This window comes from Elephantulus edwardii, unplaced genomic scaffold, assembly GCF_000299155.1.
Source record: "Elephantulus edwardii isolate Elephantulus edwardi_28Jun2011 unplaced genomic scaffold, EleEdw1.0 scaffold00148, whole genome shotgun sequence".
In the NCBI taxonomy this organism is placed as follows: domain Eukaryota; kingdom Metazoa; phylum Chordata; class Mammalia; order Macroscelidea; family Macroscelididae; genus Elephantulus; species Elephantulus edwardii.
The window spans coordinates 3,448,559-3,464,999 of NW_006399898.1; the positions used below are offsets into that span (position 1 = coordinate 3,448,559).

Here is a 16,441-nt window from a genome sequence, read left to right on the forward strand (position 1 = left end):
TTCACCTGTCCAGTGAGGTTGGGCAGTCACCTGCATTCCCCCCGTGGCTTCACCTGTCCAGTGAGGTTGTGCACTCACCTGCATTCCCCCCGTGGCTTCACCTGTCCAGTGAGGTTGTCACTCACCTGTGGGTTCACCTGTGCAAGTGAGGTTGTATACTCACTTGCATTCCCCCCGTGGGTTCACCTGTGCAAGTGAGGTTGTACACTCACCTGCATTCCCCCTGTGGGTTCACCTGTCGAGCGAGGCCGTGCACTTCCTGGTCTGGGTAGTTCGTATGAGCACGGCTGTACGGTACTGCCTCTGGTGTGCCACCTGCTCTGAGCTTCGCGGTGCAAGGATGTCATCTGTGTCACGGGGTGTCAGCGTCGTCCCTCATGGCTGGGCAGTGTCCACAGTGCGCAGGGACCACACTATGTTTTTCCATGATTTGTGGAAGGACTGGAGTGCACCCCAAGCTCCTTGTCTCAGGACTCATGGAGAGCTGGGTGTCTGGCCAGCGTCCTTTCTTCATGTTGACCCGACTACACCCCCAATTTTCACTGAGTGTCAGACACACATATGCAAGCAGACGTCTTCCTGCCAATGTTTCCACACCTCACAACCAAACCAAGTTCTCCTGTGTCAGCGTCCAGCTCCGTGGTCCTCAGGCCAGGCTGGCAGGGTTCTGGTTTAGGGCCCCGAGGGTCTGTGGCCGCACCTGGTCACCCCGAGGCCCCCACTCGCTGCAGCTCCCCCATAAGGGTGCATTAGTCCCCAAGGAGTTTCAGGTACTTGTAGCACCAACAGCTTCACCTCCCTGAGTCGACTTCTGAACTGCCATCTTTCTCAGCCCGTGACCACCTCGCTGGCTGGACTCCCACATCCTCGGAACCAGCCCAGATGCTGGACATGGGACCCGACAAGGAGCCAGGAGGACGTGGTGATAGAGGCCCCTGGGAAAGAGGGGGTGTGAATGTGTAGGGACTGGTCACACTGCTGGGGCCACTTCTGCACTGAATCATTCGTCATTCAGTCACTGTGGTCCTTGGGCAGTTACCGGCCCCTTCTGGGAGCAGGCCAGCGCCCTGCCGTTGTGTGTGGACTCTGGGGGGAGCGGATGGGCCATGTGTTGGAGGTCCTGCTGTGACCAGGAGGAACAGCCGTGCCCTGTCCATCATCCTCTCCATGAGGCCCTCTCTGTTCTGAGGAGGTGGTCTCGGACCTCGGACAGCCGGAGGGCTTTTGAGAGCCATTGTCCTAACGTCCTGCACGTCTCGTCTCCTGCCTCCCTGCATCATCCACTTTACCCTCGCGCCTCACGCTGTGTGCTTGACATTGACTCCAGCCCTTGACTCTCGTGCTCCACAACCTTCCATGGCTCCCGCTGTCCTCAGAACGTTCCTCATCTGGACCCCCAGGGCCGGCCTCCTTCCTGCTTTAATTCACTCTGATTCTGCACCCGAGGACTGCTCTCCCTTGGGCCTTGTTCAGCCATTGCCCCTTGTCTGTTCCCGGCCCTCCTGTCAGCTCCTTCTCATTTGGGGGGCTTTCCCTGCTCCCTCGCACACCGCTAGCGCTGAGACCTTCAAGACCTGGATCCCTGGCCTGTGAGCTAGACCTAGACCTCCAGCCTCCCTCCCTCCCTCCCTCCCTCCCTCCCTCTCTCTCTCTCTCTCTCTGTGTCTCTGCCTACCTGCCTGCCTGCAGGTGTGTGCATGCGTGCATATCACGGGGTGGGTGTCTCCACCAAGTAGGAACAGTTGAAGCCGCTGCCCTCTCGCGGTCCCTAGCATCCCGACTCTGTGGTCCCATGCCTCATCCCACATCTGTGACCGAGTCAGCACGTTTCCTCTTTGACAGCTGCCTCCACACCTTTTGGTGAAAAGCTCAAGCTTCCTTTTCTAGCCTCGTTCAGGTGTCACGTGCTACCACCTCTGTCCAGTTGGGGACTTCAGAGGAGAATCGTAAGTCTGTTAGGGAGTTTCCACCACCGACCGCTGCACCTGGCCCAGCCCCCACCTGTGGCCTGGCCCAGAAGAAGCGGCCCACACAACGTCTCCTCACCCGGCCCCCACCTGTGGCCTGGCCCGACTTCTCCCTTCGGAAGGTTCTGGAAGCAGATCACACAGTGGTCTCCTTGTCTTTCATTCAGCCTCATATTTGCTGAGTTAGCCGTGGCGTTTCGCGGGTGTCAGAACTTCCTTTCTCTTTGTAACATAATGAGGATGGACGGGGCCTCAGGGGCAGTGTGTGGGTAGCACTGGGCTGCTGACCCAGAGGGCCGGCGCTTTGAACCCACAGCCGATGCCTGGGGCTCAGGTGTGGCCGCCCACTCCCACAGGGAGTCATAGCTTTGGAAACCCCGTGGGCCGGCCCCCTGCACTCCTGTGAGCTCGCTGTGTGTCCGTGTCCACTCCCAGGTGCGGCATTTTTGTCTAGCTGCGGATAGACCGTAGGAACCCTGTCGCACAGTAGTTAAAGAGCTTGGCTGCTAACCAGAGGGTTGGCGGTTTGAGTCCACCTGCTTTGCCTGTAGAAGCAGGAAGAGGCAGTTTGCTGCTTCAAAAATCCCCCCACCAGGGCAGCCCCAGGGCAGCCTCGCTCTGCCCCGCCGCGTGGCCAGGTGCCCCAGTCGACTCCATGGCCAGGGGATACTTGTATCTGAGCGGAAGTTTACAGATCGTAATGCATTTTCATCCAGTCGTTCAGAGACATTTTGTCCTGTAACATCAATTACAGTGTTTGATCAAAACTTTATAGCATGATACGTGGCAGAGGGAGCCTTAGAGCTTGTGTGTCACGTTTTGTGTGTCCTCTTGTGACCTGGGCTGCTGTTTCCTCCTCCTCCTGGCTCGTGGGAAAGGTGGTGGTGGACCAGTGTCTGCGTCCTTGCCTTTAAGCCTCAGAGGAGCATTGCAGGGTATATTTAAGTGTGTGGTCAGTGCAAAGGCAGGGCGGCCCAGGGCCCACCAGGATGTGAGGACTCAGCACGTGCTGGGCAGGACTAGGTCTAGCCAGGTGGATGGCAGGTGCTGCAGGCTGGAGTCCCCAGGTGAAGGAGGCCGAGCACCCCGGATGCAGGAGTGCGGGTGACGTGGCTGGCGCTCTCCAGTGGGGTCATCGTTTGCCGTGGAGTCGGAGTCGACCTGTAGCTGACCCTCCTGCGGGTTTTCAGAGGCAGTGAAACCGCACCCGAGGAGATTTCCCATCTTTCGTTCATAGAAAAGTGAGTGGGTTTGAACTGCGTGCCTTTGGGATCGGAGCCTAGCTTGTTACCCCTACGCTGCCGGAGCTCTCCTCCCGTGAGAGGATGTAAAGCCCGGCAGCTTCCGGCCAGCGTGCACACATGGCGGAGAGCCTGGGCGTTTCACCGGGCAAATCCCCTCGCTGTGAAGTCCGTGCCCGCTGGCCTCACCCACAGGATTCCCAAGGCTGTCTGCCATCCTTACAGAAGACGTTCCAGGTCTTTTGTCCTGGGGAGCAGCCACTGGGTTCCAACGACTTGTCTTTTAGTTAGCAGTGACCACCCAACCACTGTGCCACCAGACCCAAGACCAAACGACAAAACCAGTAGACCAAACCCCCTGCCGTCTCGTCTGTTTTACCTCGCAGCTGCCCTGGAGGACAAGCAGAAACCTTCCGAGGCTGTCCTCAATGCACGCAGACCGCCCCTTCTTTCTCCTCCGGTCATTAGGCAAATTGGGGAAATGATTGCATTGTTCCTTTTGTATTATTATTTTTTTTGTGTATACCATCAAATCGGATCTGACTGGTACAGGAAGAGATTGTGTCTCCTTCTCCAAGGAGAGCATCTGGTGGATATGAACCGCTCACCTCTGAAATTGGGGTGATGAGACTGCTTCCCCGGTCAACTTGGTGTCACTCTGGACTCGCTGACCGCTTAGGGGCCGGCCGTGAGGCCCTTGAAGGGTATGCTTCCCTGCTTGCCGAGGGACAAGCTCCAGCAAGAGGAATTCTGGGAACGGGTCAGCATCTGTGGCCACACCTGCTCCGTCCTGAGGGTCAGTGCCTTGTGTCTGGGCAGCAGCACGGGTGCCAGGCTGCCCTTGTGGACTGGACAAGGGTGCAGTTATGTTCATAATCATATTAACAGAGACTTTGGTTTGCCAAGCCCTTCCCATTTCCCAGGCCCCTGCCCACTGCTGTGTGTCCCTCCCTGGACTGTGGGCTGGTTTTAGAAGCGTGGATAGTTGTCAGCGGCCCTGGTCTAGCTCGGGCTCCTGGAGCCGCACGTGGAATAGAAGGAAACACTCTGCCTGGTCCCAGTCCTGTCCATCTTCACGGCCGTCGACCGACGAGCCCCTGGCCGCAGCTGCTGTGCGTTCCAGTGCCCGTGTCGCCGAGCGCTGGGCCGGCAGGATTATCCGTACGACTTTCTTTGACTCCTTTTTGGAAGTAGATCCATGGTAAAAACAGTCCTCCTTCCTACTCTGAGCTTGGAAGCTATGCCGAAACCTCTCCGTCATGAAATCTGCTGGTGCTTGAAATACTGGTGGCCTCACCTCTGGCATCTACAGCACACAAGCCACCACAGTACGAGAACTTGACCGATGAGGCCGAGAGTGTGTGTGGACATATATCCCCAGGCGTGTGCTTTTTTCTCTCTTTCTCCCTGTGGCACCAGGGTTCTGGGTAGACTTGGAATATAAAATAAAGTTACACTTATTTCATTTAAGGTGACTGGCTCCGGAGGCGAGTGTTACACAAGTGGTGGGATTTGCAGGAGTTCTGGGGTAGCTGGAAGGGGAGCTCTGATGGCCTGATAGGTGAAGAGTTGAGCTGCGCACCCAAAGGCAGGCAGTTTGCATCCACCAGCTGCTCTGCGGGAGAAAGACAGGCAGTCTCCTCCTGTGCGAGTTGCAGCCTCTGAAAACCCATTGGAAAGTTAGCTATGGATCTGTCAAACTCAGAAGGCACTGAATTGAGTTGAAGGGCAGCCCCTTAGTGCTGTGGTGGTGTTTGAATATCTGGTGTTTTGGGGGAGACTGTGTGTGTTAATGTCACCCACATGTAGATTCTGAGGTATGAGGAAAACTATTGCCTCTGTTTTTCAGATGTTGAAACTGAAATTCAGAGAGAGGAAGTGACTTACTTCCTCAAGGCCACTTGATATAAAGAGCTGGGAGGCTGGACTTGGTCCCTCTGAGACCAGAAAGCTATTGTCCAAGCAGAACAAGAGCACACTGCATGGTTTCAAATCAGGAAAAGTCTGCATCAGGGTTGTAGCCTTTCTCCATACCTCTTCAGATCTGTATGCCAAGCAGAAAACTGGAGAAGCTGAACTCCATGAAGAAGAACATGGCAAGAGGATTGGAGGAACACTCCTTAACAACCTGTGTTATGCAGATGACACAGCTTTGCTTGTTCAAAGTGAAGAGGACTTGAAGCTCTTGCTGCAGAAGATCAAAGACTTCAGTCATCAATATAAATAACATCTCAACATCAAGAAAACAAAAATCCCAACCCCTGGACCAACAGGCAACATCATCGTCGATGGATAAAAGATTGAGATTGTCAATGATTTACTCAGACTTGGATCATACTTGAATCCATAACCAACAACCTTAGTACCAGATTCAGGAGATTAAGAGATGTACTACATTGGGCAAGTCTGCTGTCAAGGACTTCTCCAAAGAACTGAGGAGCAATGATGCCAGATTGAAGACTAAGGTGCACTCTCTTCAGGCCGTGGTCTTGTGAGTCACTTGTTATAAATCTGAGAGCTGGACAGTGAATAAGGGTGACAGAGAATAATTGACGCCTTTGAGTTGTGCTCTTAGACAAGAGTATTGAATAGCCTATGGCCTGCCAAAAGAACAAACAAACAGGTCTTGGAGAAAGTGCAGGCAGAGTGCTTCCTGGAGGCAAAGATGATGAAGCTTTGTCTCACATCTTTTTTCTTAAAAAAGAGAAATGTAGAGCTCTGGTGGCCTAGTGGCAAGAAGCTGTACTGCAGTCCCAGAGGCATGCTGTTTGGATCCACCAGATGCTCTGCTGGAGAAGGAGGGACAATCTCCTCCTGTACCTGTTAGATCTGATTTAACGGCCACACACACACTAAGTAATAGTAATAGTAACAGTAACAGTAACAGTAACAGTAACAGTAACAGTAACGGTAATAGTAATAAATAAATTAAAAAAGAGAAATGTAAGCACATTAATAAAGTTTTTTACATTAACAAGCTTTCAAATGTTCATTCATCTTTGATACTCAAGACTTAAGTTGGATAATTTGTTTTACCCTCTTCAGCTTTACATCTTTTTAAACTCCTTTATTTGTTCTTTCACATAGAGAGCTCTGTTGGTTTAGTGGCTAGAAAGCGATGCTACCAAGCCGAAGGTGGGTCATTTTAACCTGCCACCCTCAGGCCTGGTTTTAATTCTTTTTGGCCAAACATTCTTTTAAGTGGTACAGGACTGGTCTGTCCATTTGCTGTACAGAGATAACTCGTGGTTGCTGTGAGGCTGAACACTGTGACGCTGATGTGTCAAATGCGATAATGGTTACCCATGATGGATAGTGTTTGGTGGAGCTCCCTGATGAAAACAGACTTGGAAGCAGGAGTGGCATCCACTTCCAAAATAGCTTGCCTCCGGAAACTCTGTGAACTTGGAGAAACGATGAAAGTTATACAGGTGTTCAGGTCTTTCATTCATAGGGTCACTATGACTCATCTATGACTCGATGGCACTTAACAACAACAACAACATTTGTTCTTTGTTTCTGCCCCTCCTAGACTCATGCATATAGCTTTAGTCCTTATTTTTTTTGAATATGTACCTTTTTCTTCTTGTTTAGATTCTCTTCTTGTTTATGGAATTTTCCCTTCCCTCTGTTGGTTTTCTAATTTTATAGCAACCATTAAATCTTTTTATGATACTTTTCACATATGTCCCTGTTTTCGCTGTTTGTATTTCATTCTCTGTGATTGGAGTTTTTTGGGGTCTAGTTTTATCTTGTCTCACGTCTTTTGAACATGTTGCTAAGAGAGAGCTCGGAAAGGGACCCCCACTCTTAGGTAGGTGGAGGGTTGGCAAAGAGAAGACCCTCAGTGTTGAGCTCGAGTATGGCAGAGACACTATGGATGGCAGGGGATAGGACAGGATTATTCACAGGGTTGCCGAGCTGTACCTGACAGCAGTTAACAACAGCGTCAATACCAACAACGTTTACCCTGGGTTTAAGCCCAGAAGGAGGCCGAGATGGGCTGGAGGCCGAACGGAAATAGCAGCGGTGCAGTTTGTTCTGTTACATTGTGGGGGTTACAATCAGTGTCTCCGAGCAAAATGTGCAGAGACTTGTTGACTAGGAAGCTAATTTGTTCCCTCCACTTTCATCTCAATGATAATTGAGAAGCAAAGCAAAACAAAAACAGCTAATTACACAGTGCGCCCTGCTGGGCGCCCAGGACCTGCGCTGGGCAGCCTCCCGACAGGGTCACACCACGATCATCATCGGTCTTGTTTGGAATCCCTTGGCTTTCGGGGTCTGAAAGGTTGCTGGCGCCTGATTGAAGGATTGTCTCTTCTGTGATGCTTCCCTCTCCGTGTGTCTGAACTCTTGCTGGTACATAACAGAAAGCCTATTTTAAACCAGTGAAGGTGGAACCCCCAGGCATGTGGGGGAGACAGTGTGGAATATTTCAGATGGAAGGGTACAGGGGACCTTCCCTCCAGGGATGGGGGTGAGGGGCCAGTTGTGACCCTGGGTGAAAGGAGCACCTTAGCTCGCCCAGATGGCATATGCTGGCTTCAGTCACTGCTGTCACCAGGACACCTGCAGTCCAGCCTTTCCGCCCTGCCTCCTGCCATCAAGTTTGATGTTCATTGGCTCAGATTAAATCACATGACCATCCCGGAACCAATTAGTGCCTCGGGCATGATGCAAGACACTGACTGGCTGGCCTGCATCAAATGGCCCTGCAGGGAACTCTAGTCTCCCAAGGAAAGTTGGGGGTAGAGTGGGTGCGAACCCTAGATACCCTCACCCTTGACCTGCTCTCTGTATCAGACCAAAGGCAGGTTCCTGGTGGAGGTCCCCAGTGACCCCTGTGATGAGGGTAGAAGGGTTGAGGGGGTGTCATGCTCAGGTTGCAAGGAGGTCAGTTGTGACCCTGACCAGGCGAGACAGGCGGTGTCTGGACGTGGACTGAGGATGGGGGTTTCCAGAAGCTTCTGGAGGATGGACCAGGTTCCCCTTGGCTCATGCCTGGAATTCAGTCCTGCTTCCTTCCTGGGTCCCAGTTTCCCACCTGTGATGCTCGCTCACTGGGCATTTCTTCAGTGTTTGTAGCTGGAAGCAGGGAGGCCTGGCTTGTCTGCGGTCACCCCTGACCTGCATCCCTGTCTCTTCTGACCCGTTCCTCGCTTGCCAAGGACACCATGGGCCCTTCCGCTGGTCCCGCCTCTCTGGACAGGCCCGGTGGCAGGGTGCCCAGTGGCTGCCTAGTGCTTCCCGAGAACTTTGTCCTGACAACTGGTTGTTGTAGCTTGAGATTGGGGTTGAGGAGGACCTGGGACTGTGGTCAGGCCAGTGCATGTGGACGTTGGGGTTCTGTGGAGGAGGCTGGGGATTGGGACTGAGGGCGCCAAGGGAAGAGGGTAGTGCCTGTGGACGTTGGGGTTCTCTGGTGTGAGATTGGGGACCACATGGGGATCTGGTAGTTACCTCAGAAGTTGGGGATCAGGGAATGTTGTTGGGGTCAGCAGGCATGGTGAGAGTGGTGCCTGAAGAGTGTAGGGTGAGGTGGTGGCCGTGGTGGAGGTCCTGTCCAGGGCGGGGTGGGGCCCTTGGCTGTGGGGTGGACAGGACACTCATTCCTGGTGTGAGCCCTGGGGTCCAGAGGGCTGGCTGCGTGGGTCAGTGTCCTGGGGGCACTGATACCTCCTGTCTGTTAGTGAAAGAGGGAGGACATGGGTGGAGGACGTGGTGATCTTCATATCCGGTCCCCCTGGACTCACCTGTCCTTTTTCCCCTGTCTTCACAGGTACCTGTGACTGTGGCCGGATGATGACAGCTGACCTCTAACCCCTGGTGGCAGTTGTGAGAGAAACCCCAGACCTCCCCCCACCATGTCGGGGTCCACACAGCCCGTGGCGCAGACGTGGAGGGCCGCTGAGGCCCGGTACCCGCCCCACGGCGTCTCCTACCCTGTACCCATCGCCCGGCCACACACGGTAAGGCTCCACGGCGGGGGACTGTCCAGGGCCACACTCACTTCCAATGCCAATCCTCATGCCAGTCCCACCTTTTCCTGACTCCCTGGGGCCCCCAAGTTCAGCCCTGAAGGCAGATGGGCTGACCAAGGAAGACCTCCAGCATCATTTATTGTTATTTTTTTTTTTATTTTATTTTATTAATTTTAATGAACATTTACAGAGACTTTGGATTTCCATTCATTCATTGTTGCACTTTTCTCCCTGCCCACCCCTTTCCCCCCCACCAGTTCGGCCCTCTCTCTGAAAAGTAAAATAAAAATTCCTTCATTGGTATCTAGTCCCCCCCGACCGCCAGCGCCTTAAGGCCGGTCCCAAGCCTGGGGCATCTGGGAAATTTGTTGATCTTGTTTAACAGTTGAGGAAGCAGAGACCTGAGCTCTCTGCCACTCGGTATCAGTGAAACGGCCCAGGCTTGGTCTGCTTCCCCGTGGATTGGCATGCACACATAGAGCACCTGCTGTATGCACTCTGCATACAGTCCAGCTTTTTATAATCTCATTCCTTGCTTTGAATCTTCGGTAGCTTTCTGGGGACTGTTGTTCTGGCACCTGAACCCCTTTTCCCACGCTTGTAGCCCGGGGCTCCCAGTTACCAAGGCTCAGTGCATGCTACATCTGCCCCTTTCAGTGTTGGGGTGACAGGCTGGTAGGGATGCCCTTGTCGGAGCAGATGGGCTCTTAAGCGTTCACCACCTCCCCCAGTCCTTATCCAGCTCAGTGGCTGCTGGGTTCACGTGGGCAGTTTTTTGGTCAGCAGTCCAGTGCTTGATCTACAGTGTCACTCGGACCTCTCCATCAGGAGTATGACCTTGAACTCCTTTCAAGCTGTGGGGTAGCTGTGGTCCGAGCGGACTGGACAGCAGAAAGTGGATGATCAAGGAGGGAACCCTGGTAGCTCAGTGACTAAAAATCCAGCTGCTGTCTGTGAGGCCAGTGGTTCAAACCCACCAGCTAGCCTGAGGGCTGGAGATGAGGCAGTCGACTTCTGTAGTGATTTTTCAGCGTTGTGGACACCGTGAGCAGTTCTGCTTGGTCCCCTGCATGGTTGCCGTGCGTGGAATCGACTGGAAGTTCCCAGCACCAGCCTGCACCACGGCCCCAGTGCTGCCTCCCCGTGTGCCCTCCAGGCTGCTTGGTGAGGGGCTGGAGCTGAGGAGGAGCCCACAAAACCACTGCGGTGGGCGCTGCTCCGTTTGCCTCGTCCGCGTCCACCAGGCAGAGTGGTCCCTCCTGTGTGATGTAGAGAGGAAGTGGCGTGGGAGGGCCCTTCCGGCCGAGCGGATGCTTTGTGCTTGAACTTGCTGGCCTGGTGTCAGGGGCCCAGAACCTCAGCCTTTGGAGGCCTGGGGACCAGGACAGGCCGCAGAGCCTCTGCTGCTGGCTGCTCTGTCCTGCCAGCCCCGTGCCAGCCTTGTGGGCTCTCAGGGTACCCGCAGGCCCTGCCCTGCCCCCTCTGTCTCATCTCGCCCTTGACCTGAGCAGGGCTCGCCCTTGGCCTTCGGGGTCACCAGATGACCCCATGCTCTTTGTACTCTGCCCCCTGGGTCCTCCCTGATGTCGGCTGTGGCTGGACGGGACCCAGCACGATCATCACTGCCTCAGGAGGAGGCTGAGGTCAGGGCACGGCTGGTGGGGCCAGGCCTGGGCAGCTGGGGTGGGAGGATTGTGGGGCTGGAGGGAGACGGTGGCCCAGGTGGGCCCTTCTGCCTGGAGTTGCCCGTGCCCTCGTGTGCACGTGAGATGACAGCCTGGCGTCGGCAGAGGTGTGTGAACACCTGTGTGCACACGCACACCTGTGGCCATGTGCACGTGCACACACGCCAGGCCCTCCCACTCGTGCATCTGACCGTGTTTCTGTCTGTGGTGTCTTGGGCAAGGACCTTCCCCGTCTGTCCTGGCTGCATGTCTTTAGCCCGCGCTCAGCCCCCGGGGCCGTGGTATCCGCCCTCTCACCCTCCTGCTCTGATGAGGGTTGATCCTTTCTTGGGGTCGGGGTGGTGGGGGTGGGGAGTGTGTGGAAGGTGGTGTTCTTCTGGGTCAGGCTGTCGCGAGCTCTTCCAGGTCGATTGTCCCACCTGGTGTGACTGTCCGGAGCTATGGGGTCAGCGTGAGGTGACAGCCCTGTGCTTCCCCCCTTTCTGCGCCCTCCCCTGAGATGACCTGATCCCTGGTGCCCCTCGAGGCCGGCTGCCCCTCTTCCTCCGGTGTCTGACATCTGCCCTGTGGACGGTCAGTCCCTCTGCGCAGGTGGCGAGCCCTTGAGCTCTCTGTGCCTCGGTTTCTGCCATCAGGTGGGGCTGGCAGCCGAGCTAAGGTGTGGTACATGCGGACTGAGTTGTGTGTGAGGCCTGGGAACAGTGCTGGCATCAGAGGGCAGTACCAGTGGCTGGTGGTGACTCACCGCATCCACTGCTGAGACCGAGAGCACAGGACACCCGAGTGGAACTAGACATGAGAGCCGTAACATCTGCCCAACTCTTCCCCCACTTGCTGCCTCAGGCCAGGGGATCTGCATGCCCATTTTACAGCTGGGCAAACTGAGGCCTAGAAGTTAAACAGTTATCCAGGCTCACCGTCCATGGAGTGGTGGAGTGTGGAGGGTGGGGCTGGGGGCTCTGGGGTGCGGCTGGTGTGGGTGGACAGCCCCAGGCTGGACTCATGTGCTCCTGTCCCCCCCCGCAGGACGTTGGGCTGCTAGAGTACCAGCACCACCCTCGAGACTTCTCCTCCCACCTGTCTCCCGGCTCCATCGTCCAGCCTCAGCGCAGGAGGCCGTCTCTGCTGTCCGAGTTCCAGCCTGGGGGCGAGAGGTGAGGGGGCTGTGGCGGGTGCTGGCCTCGGGGCTGAGGCTGAACTCCGGGGCCTGGCAGGAGCAGTCCTGGAAAGAACTGTGTGACCACTGGAAGGATAGCAGTCGGGGTCCCCGGACGCCCTTTCCTTCAAGCGTGTGTACGTGTGTATCTCTCTGTGAATGTGAAGAAGCCGTGATGCCTTTTACCTCAAGTGTGTGGACGTGTGTATCTCTCTGTGAATGTGAATGAGCCTGTGTGGGGACGTACGTCAGTCAGGGATGTGCATCTGTGTGCGGTGCAGGCTTGCTGACATATATGCAGGCCTGGGTCTCTGTGTGCATGCTTAGACAGTCTTGTGGACTTGAGTGTAGGCAAGTCCATCTCATTTTCATTGAGTCAGAACCGACCGAGATCTGACTCCCGGCCAGTTTTCAGAGACTCTTTAAGTTGCACGGGAGGAGATTGTCTGTTCTTTTCTCTCAGAGAAGCTGGTGGATTCGAACTGCTGGCCTTTGGCATTGCAACTCCTTATCCACAAGGCCACTAAGATTGACGTATATGAATGGATGTCCAAGTGTGTGTGTGTGTATGTCCACATGGGTGGTGGACACTTCTTTGTGTGCTCACTGATGTGCGTACGGGCATTTATGCAAACAGTATGTCTGTATGAGTACATCCATCTGTCCAGAAGCACGTTCATGTATCTGCCTGAATAGATGTGTACCTAGAGATGTAGGAATATACACTCCTGTGACGCTCTGTGTGTGTGTACGTATGTGTAGCTTTGTATTCATGTGTGTATGAAGAAGAATGTCTGTGCTTCATTGACTGTGCAAAGGCTTTTGACAGTGTGGATCACAACAAGCTCTGACTCTGAGAAGAATGGGAATCCCAGAACATTTGATTGTGCTAATGTGAAACCTATACTTGGACCAAGAGGTAGTCATCAGAACAGAGCAGGGCAACACCACATGGTTCAAAATTAAGAAGAGGGTCCGTCAGGGATGTATTCTGTCTCCATACCTTTTCAATCTGTATGCAGAACAGATCATCGGAGATGCTGGGCTGTACAAGGAGGAATGTGGCATCAGGATTGGTGGAAGAGTCATCAACAATCTGTGTTACGCAGATGAAACAACCCTGCTTGCTGAAACTGAGGAGGACCTGAAGGGCTTGCTGCAGAAGGTCAAGGACTGCAGCCTCCAGGATTGAAGCTCAACATCAAGAAAACAAAGATTCTCACCACTGGGCCAATTGGCAGCATCAGTATGGATGTTGAAGAGATTGAGATAGTTAACAGTTTTAGTTTGCTTGGCTCTGCAATCAACACTCTTGGTAACAGTAGCCAGGAAATCAAGAGACGAATTACATTGGGAAAGTCAGCTGTGAGGGACCTCTCAAAAGTACTGAAGAGCAACAACATCAGGCTGGAGACTAAGGTGCACCTGATCTGGGCTATAGTCTTCACAATTACATGCTATGCATCAGAGAGTTGGACAGTGAATAGGGATGATAGAAAGAGAATTGATGCCTTTGAGCTGTGGTGCTGGAGAAGAGTGTTGAATATACCATGGACTGCTAGGAGAACAAACAGGTTCGTTCTGGAGAAGGTGAAGCCAGAATGTTCTCTGGAGTCAAGGATTCTGAAGCTTCGTCTGACATACTTTGGGCATGTTGCAAGCAGGACTGGTCCTTGGAGAGGGACGGCGAAGGAGAGGAAGACCTTCGGTGAGATGAATCGATTCTGTGACTGGTGTGGTGGGAATAAATGTGTTTGAGATGGCGAGGTTGGCACAGGATAGAACGGCGTTTAGAGCTCTTGTACATAGGGTCGCTGTGAGTCGCAAGCGACTTGATGGCACACAACAACAACAACAAGATGCACATATAGATGGTATATACGTGTGCGTGGATGTGGACAGATCTGTATGCACGGGATTGCTTGTTACGTGTATTTACACGTGTGTGTGTGCGCGCGCGTGTGCATGTGTGTATATGGTATCTGGATTCTTTAATGTTTATTCATGCATGCGTGTATGTACACACATGTATACATAAATGGGTGTGTGCAGATGCGTATATGCGTCCATAGGGGTGTGGAAGACGTACTGCTGGCTGCTGAAGGCTGAGCCCTCGACTGGCGTGGGCTTCAGGGCTTGAGAGAGACTGTGGGGCGTGTGGGCTGTAGTGCGTAGTGCTTGGGAGAGATATTGGCGGATGGACTACAGTTCTTGGGAGAGGCATGAGGGGGTTGGGCTGCAGGGGCCTCCAACCTGGCGTGTGGGGGGGTGGTGGATGTCACAGCCTCGTCCTCCGCATCTGACACTGTATGCCCACAGGTCCCAGGATTTGCACCTGCGCCCCGAGACCCACTCGTACCTGTCTGAGCTGGGCAAGCCGGAGATGGAATTCATTGAGAGCAAGCGCCCACGCCTAGAGCTGCTGCCCGAGCCCCTGCCTCGGCCCTCAGCTCTGCTGGCCTCAGCCCAGCCCGGTGGCTCCGAGGACCTGGCCAAGGTGAGACTGTCCCCCTTGCCTGCAGGTTCCACTTCCGAGGAGGCCAGGGCCCCGGGGGACCGAAGAAGTGGTGCTGACCTCCTGAGCAGGGCCCAGGGCGTGGTGGGAGATGCCGGCTTCTCTGTGGGGTCTGCTGGTGGGACTGGCAGGAGTGGACACCAGTGGGTGGGTGAACGTGCATTGCCCCCTTCCCTGACCCTATTGGTGAGCTCCTCTGACTTGATTGGTCAGCCCTGGATTTGAACTCTGTGAGGGTGGTCAGCACCCTTGGGGTCTCCTGCACTCAGAGACACTCAGTTTAGGTGACAGAGAAGTTTCCCGGCTCCTGGCGGCTTCCCTTGTTCTCACGCCCAGGCTTCCTGGACCAGAAGAGCCAGGCCCGGGACAGAGGTGTCCCTGCTTGGGCCTGACTCCAGATGGGGTAAACAGTGACATTTGGGGACAAATCCTGATTGGTGGGACAGTGGACAAGTGGCTCACAGGTGGTGACAAATACATTGACAAGCCCAGTGCCGCCGACTGGACGCTGCAGGACAGAGGAGAACTGCCCTCGGGGGTCCTGAGGCCGGATCTTCAGGGACATGAATGTGGCATCTCTCTTCCTTGGAGCTGCTGGCGGGGTCAGACCACCAACTCCCTGCTTAGCAGCCCCGGGCTTTGTCCACCGTGGATGGATCACGTTAATTGAGCGCTGACTGTGTACCGCGGCTCAGGCAGCCCTTAGAGAGGACGGATTCGGTTCCCAGCTGCCGCCGTAAAGCAAGTCCCGTGACTTTTGTGGTTTCCACGCGTCAGGTTATGCTCCCAGTCACTGTGGCCTCTTTCTGGTCACTATGGCCCCTTCTTGGTCACTGTGGTCCCTTCCCGGTCACTGTGGCCCCTTCCCGGTCACTGTGGCCCCTTCCCAGTCACTGTGGCCCCTTCCCGGTCACTGTGGCCCCTTCCCGGTCACTGTGGCCCCTTCCCAGTCACTGTGTGGTCCCTTCGCGGTCACTGTGGCCTCTTTCTGGTCACTATGGCCCCTTCTTGGTCACTGTGGCCCCTTCCCGGTCACTGTGGCCCCTTCCCGGTCACTGTGGCCCCTTCCCGGTCACTGTGGCCCCTTCCCGGTCACTGTGTGGCCCCTTCCCGGTCACTGTGTGGTCCCTTCCCGGTCACTGTGGCTCATTCTGTGTCGTTAACTTCCGCCGAGTCGACCGTGACTCTCGACAACCCGTCGAGTGACAGTTTGCAACTTAGAGTATGATGAGTAGTTTGACAGATTGTGAGAAAGTCCGAGATGGATACAGGGCCTGGAGGTGAGCACGTGCTGATGGGAAAAGGATGCGGGGAGACTTGCTGGGGGGTGAGGGTGTCACAGACCTGCTTGTAGAAATAACGTGGCATCTGCAAAGCAGGGTGAAGTAGAGTATGAGACGTGCCTGTCGGGTGCCAGGTGCAGACCACGACGCATCTGCCCAGCTCAGTGAGCTGTGACCCCCCCCCCCCCGGGGGTGGGCAGGGGGCATCCACCCCCATCACACGGCTGGGGTCTCTCCCTGGCAGCTGCTCCGTATTCCAGCTGACCATCAGGGCATCACTGCTCTGTTCTCCAGGGTGCTGCCCTCTTCCCACGCTGGTGACGCGCCCCCCCCATGCCGGCCCCTTCCTCCTCCTGTGAGTCTGTGGAGGGTGAGGGAGACCACGCTTGGGGAAAACCCTCCCTGGAAGTGAGCGTGGGGTGAGTGCCAGAGAATGGGGAGGAAGGGGGCCTCAGCCTCTAGTTATCGCATCAGTGACACCCCAGAGTGTCACGTGACGCCCCAGCTCACTGTCACACCCTGAGGAGAACCCTCTGCTGCCTCAGCTGGCCGTCTTCCTCGTGTGTCTTCCTCCCACTTGGCCTCTGTCTCCCAGAGAGAGGGAGAGGGA

General features: G+C 55.0%; 1 protein-coding gene across 1 annotated transcript in view; it reads left to right on the forward strand.

Annotated features, from left to right (window-relative positions):
• Positions 1 to 9,075: 9,075 nt before the first annotated feature.
• Positions 9,076 to 16,441, forward strand: part of NCOR2 (nuclear receptor corepressor 2) — a 120,889-nt gene continuing 113,523 nt past the window's right edge. Inside the window, exons 1-3 of the mRNA XM_006894688.1 lie at positions 9,076 to 9,180; positions 11,904 to 12,031; positions 14,353 to 14,530. Coding sequence (XP_006894750.1) covers positions 9,076 to 9,180; positions 11,904 to 12,031; positions 14,353 to 14,530 — 411 coding nt within the window. The remainder of the gene's footprint in view (positions 9,181 to 11,903; positions 12,032 to 14,352; positions 14,531 to 16,441) is intronic.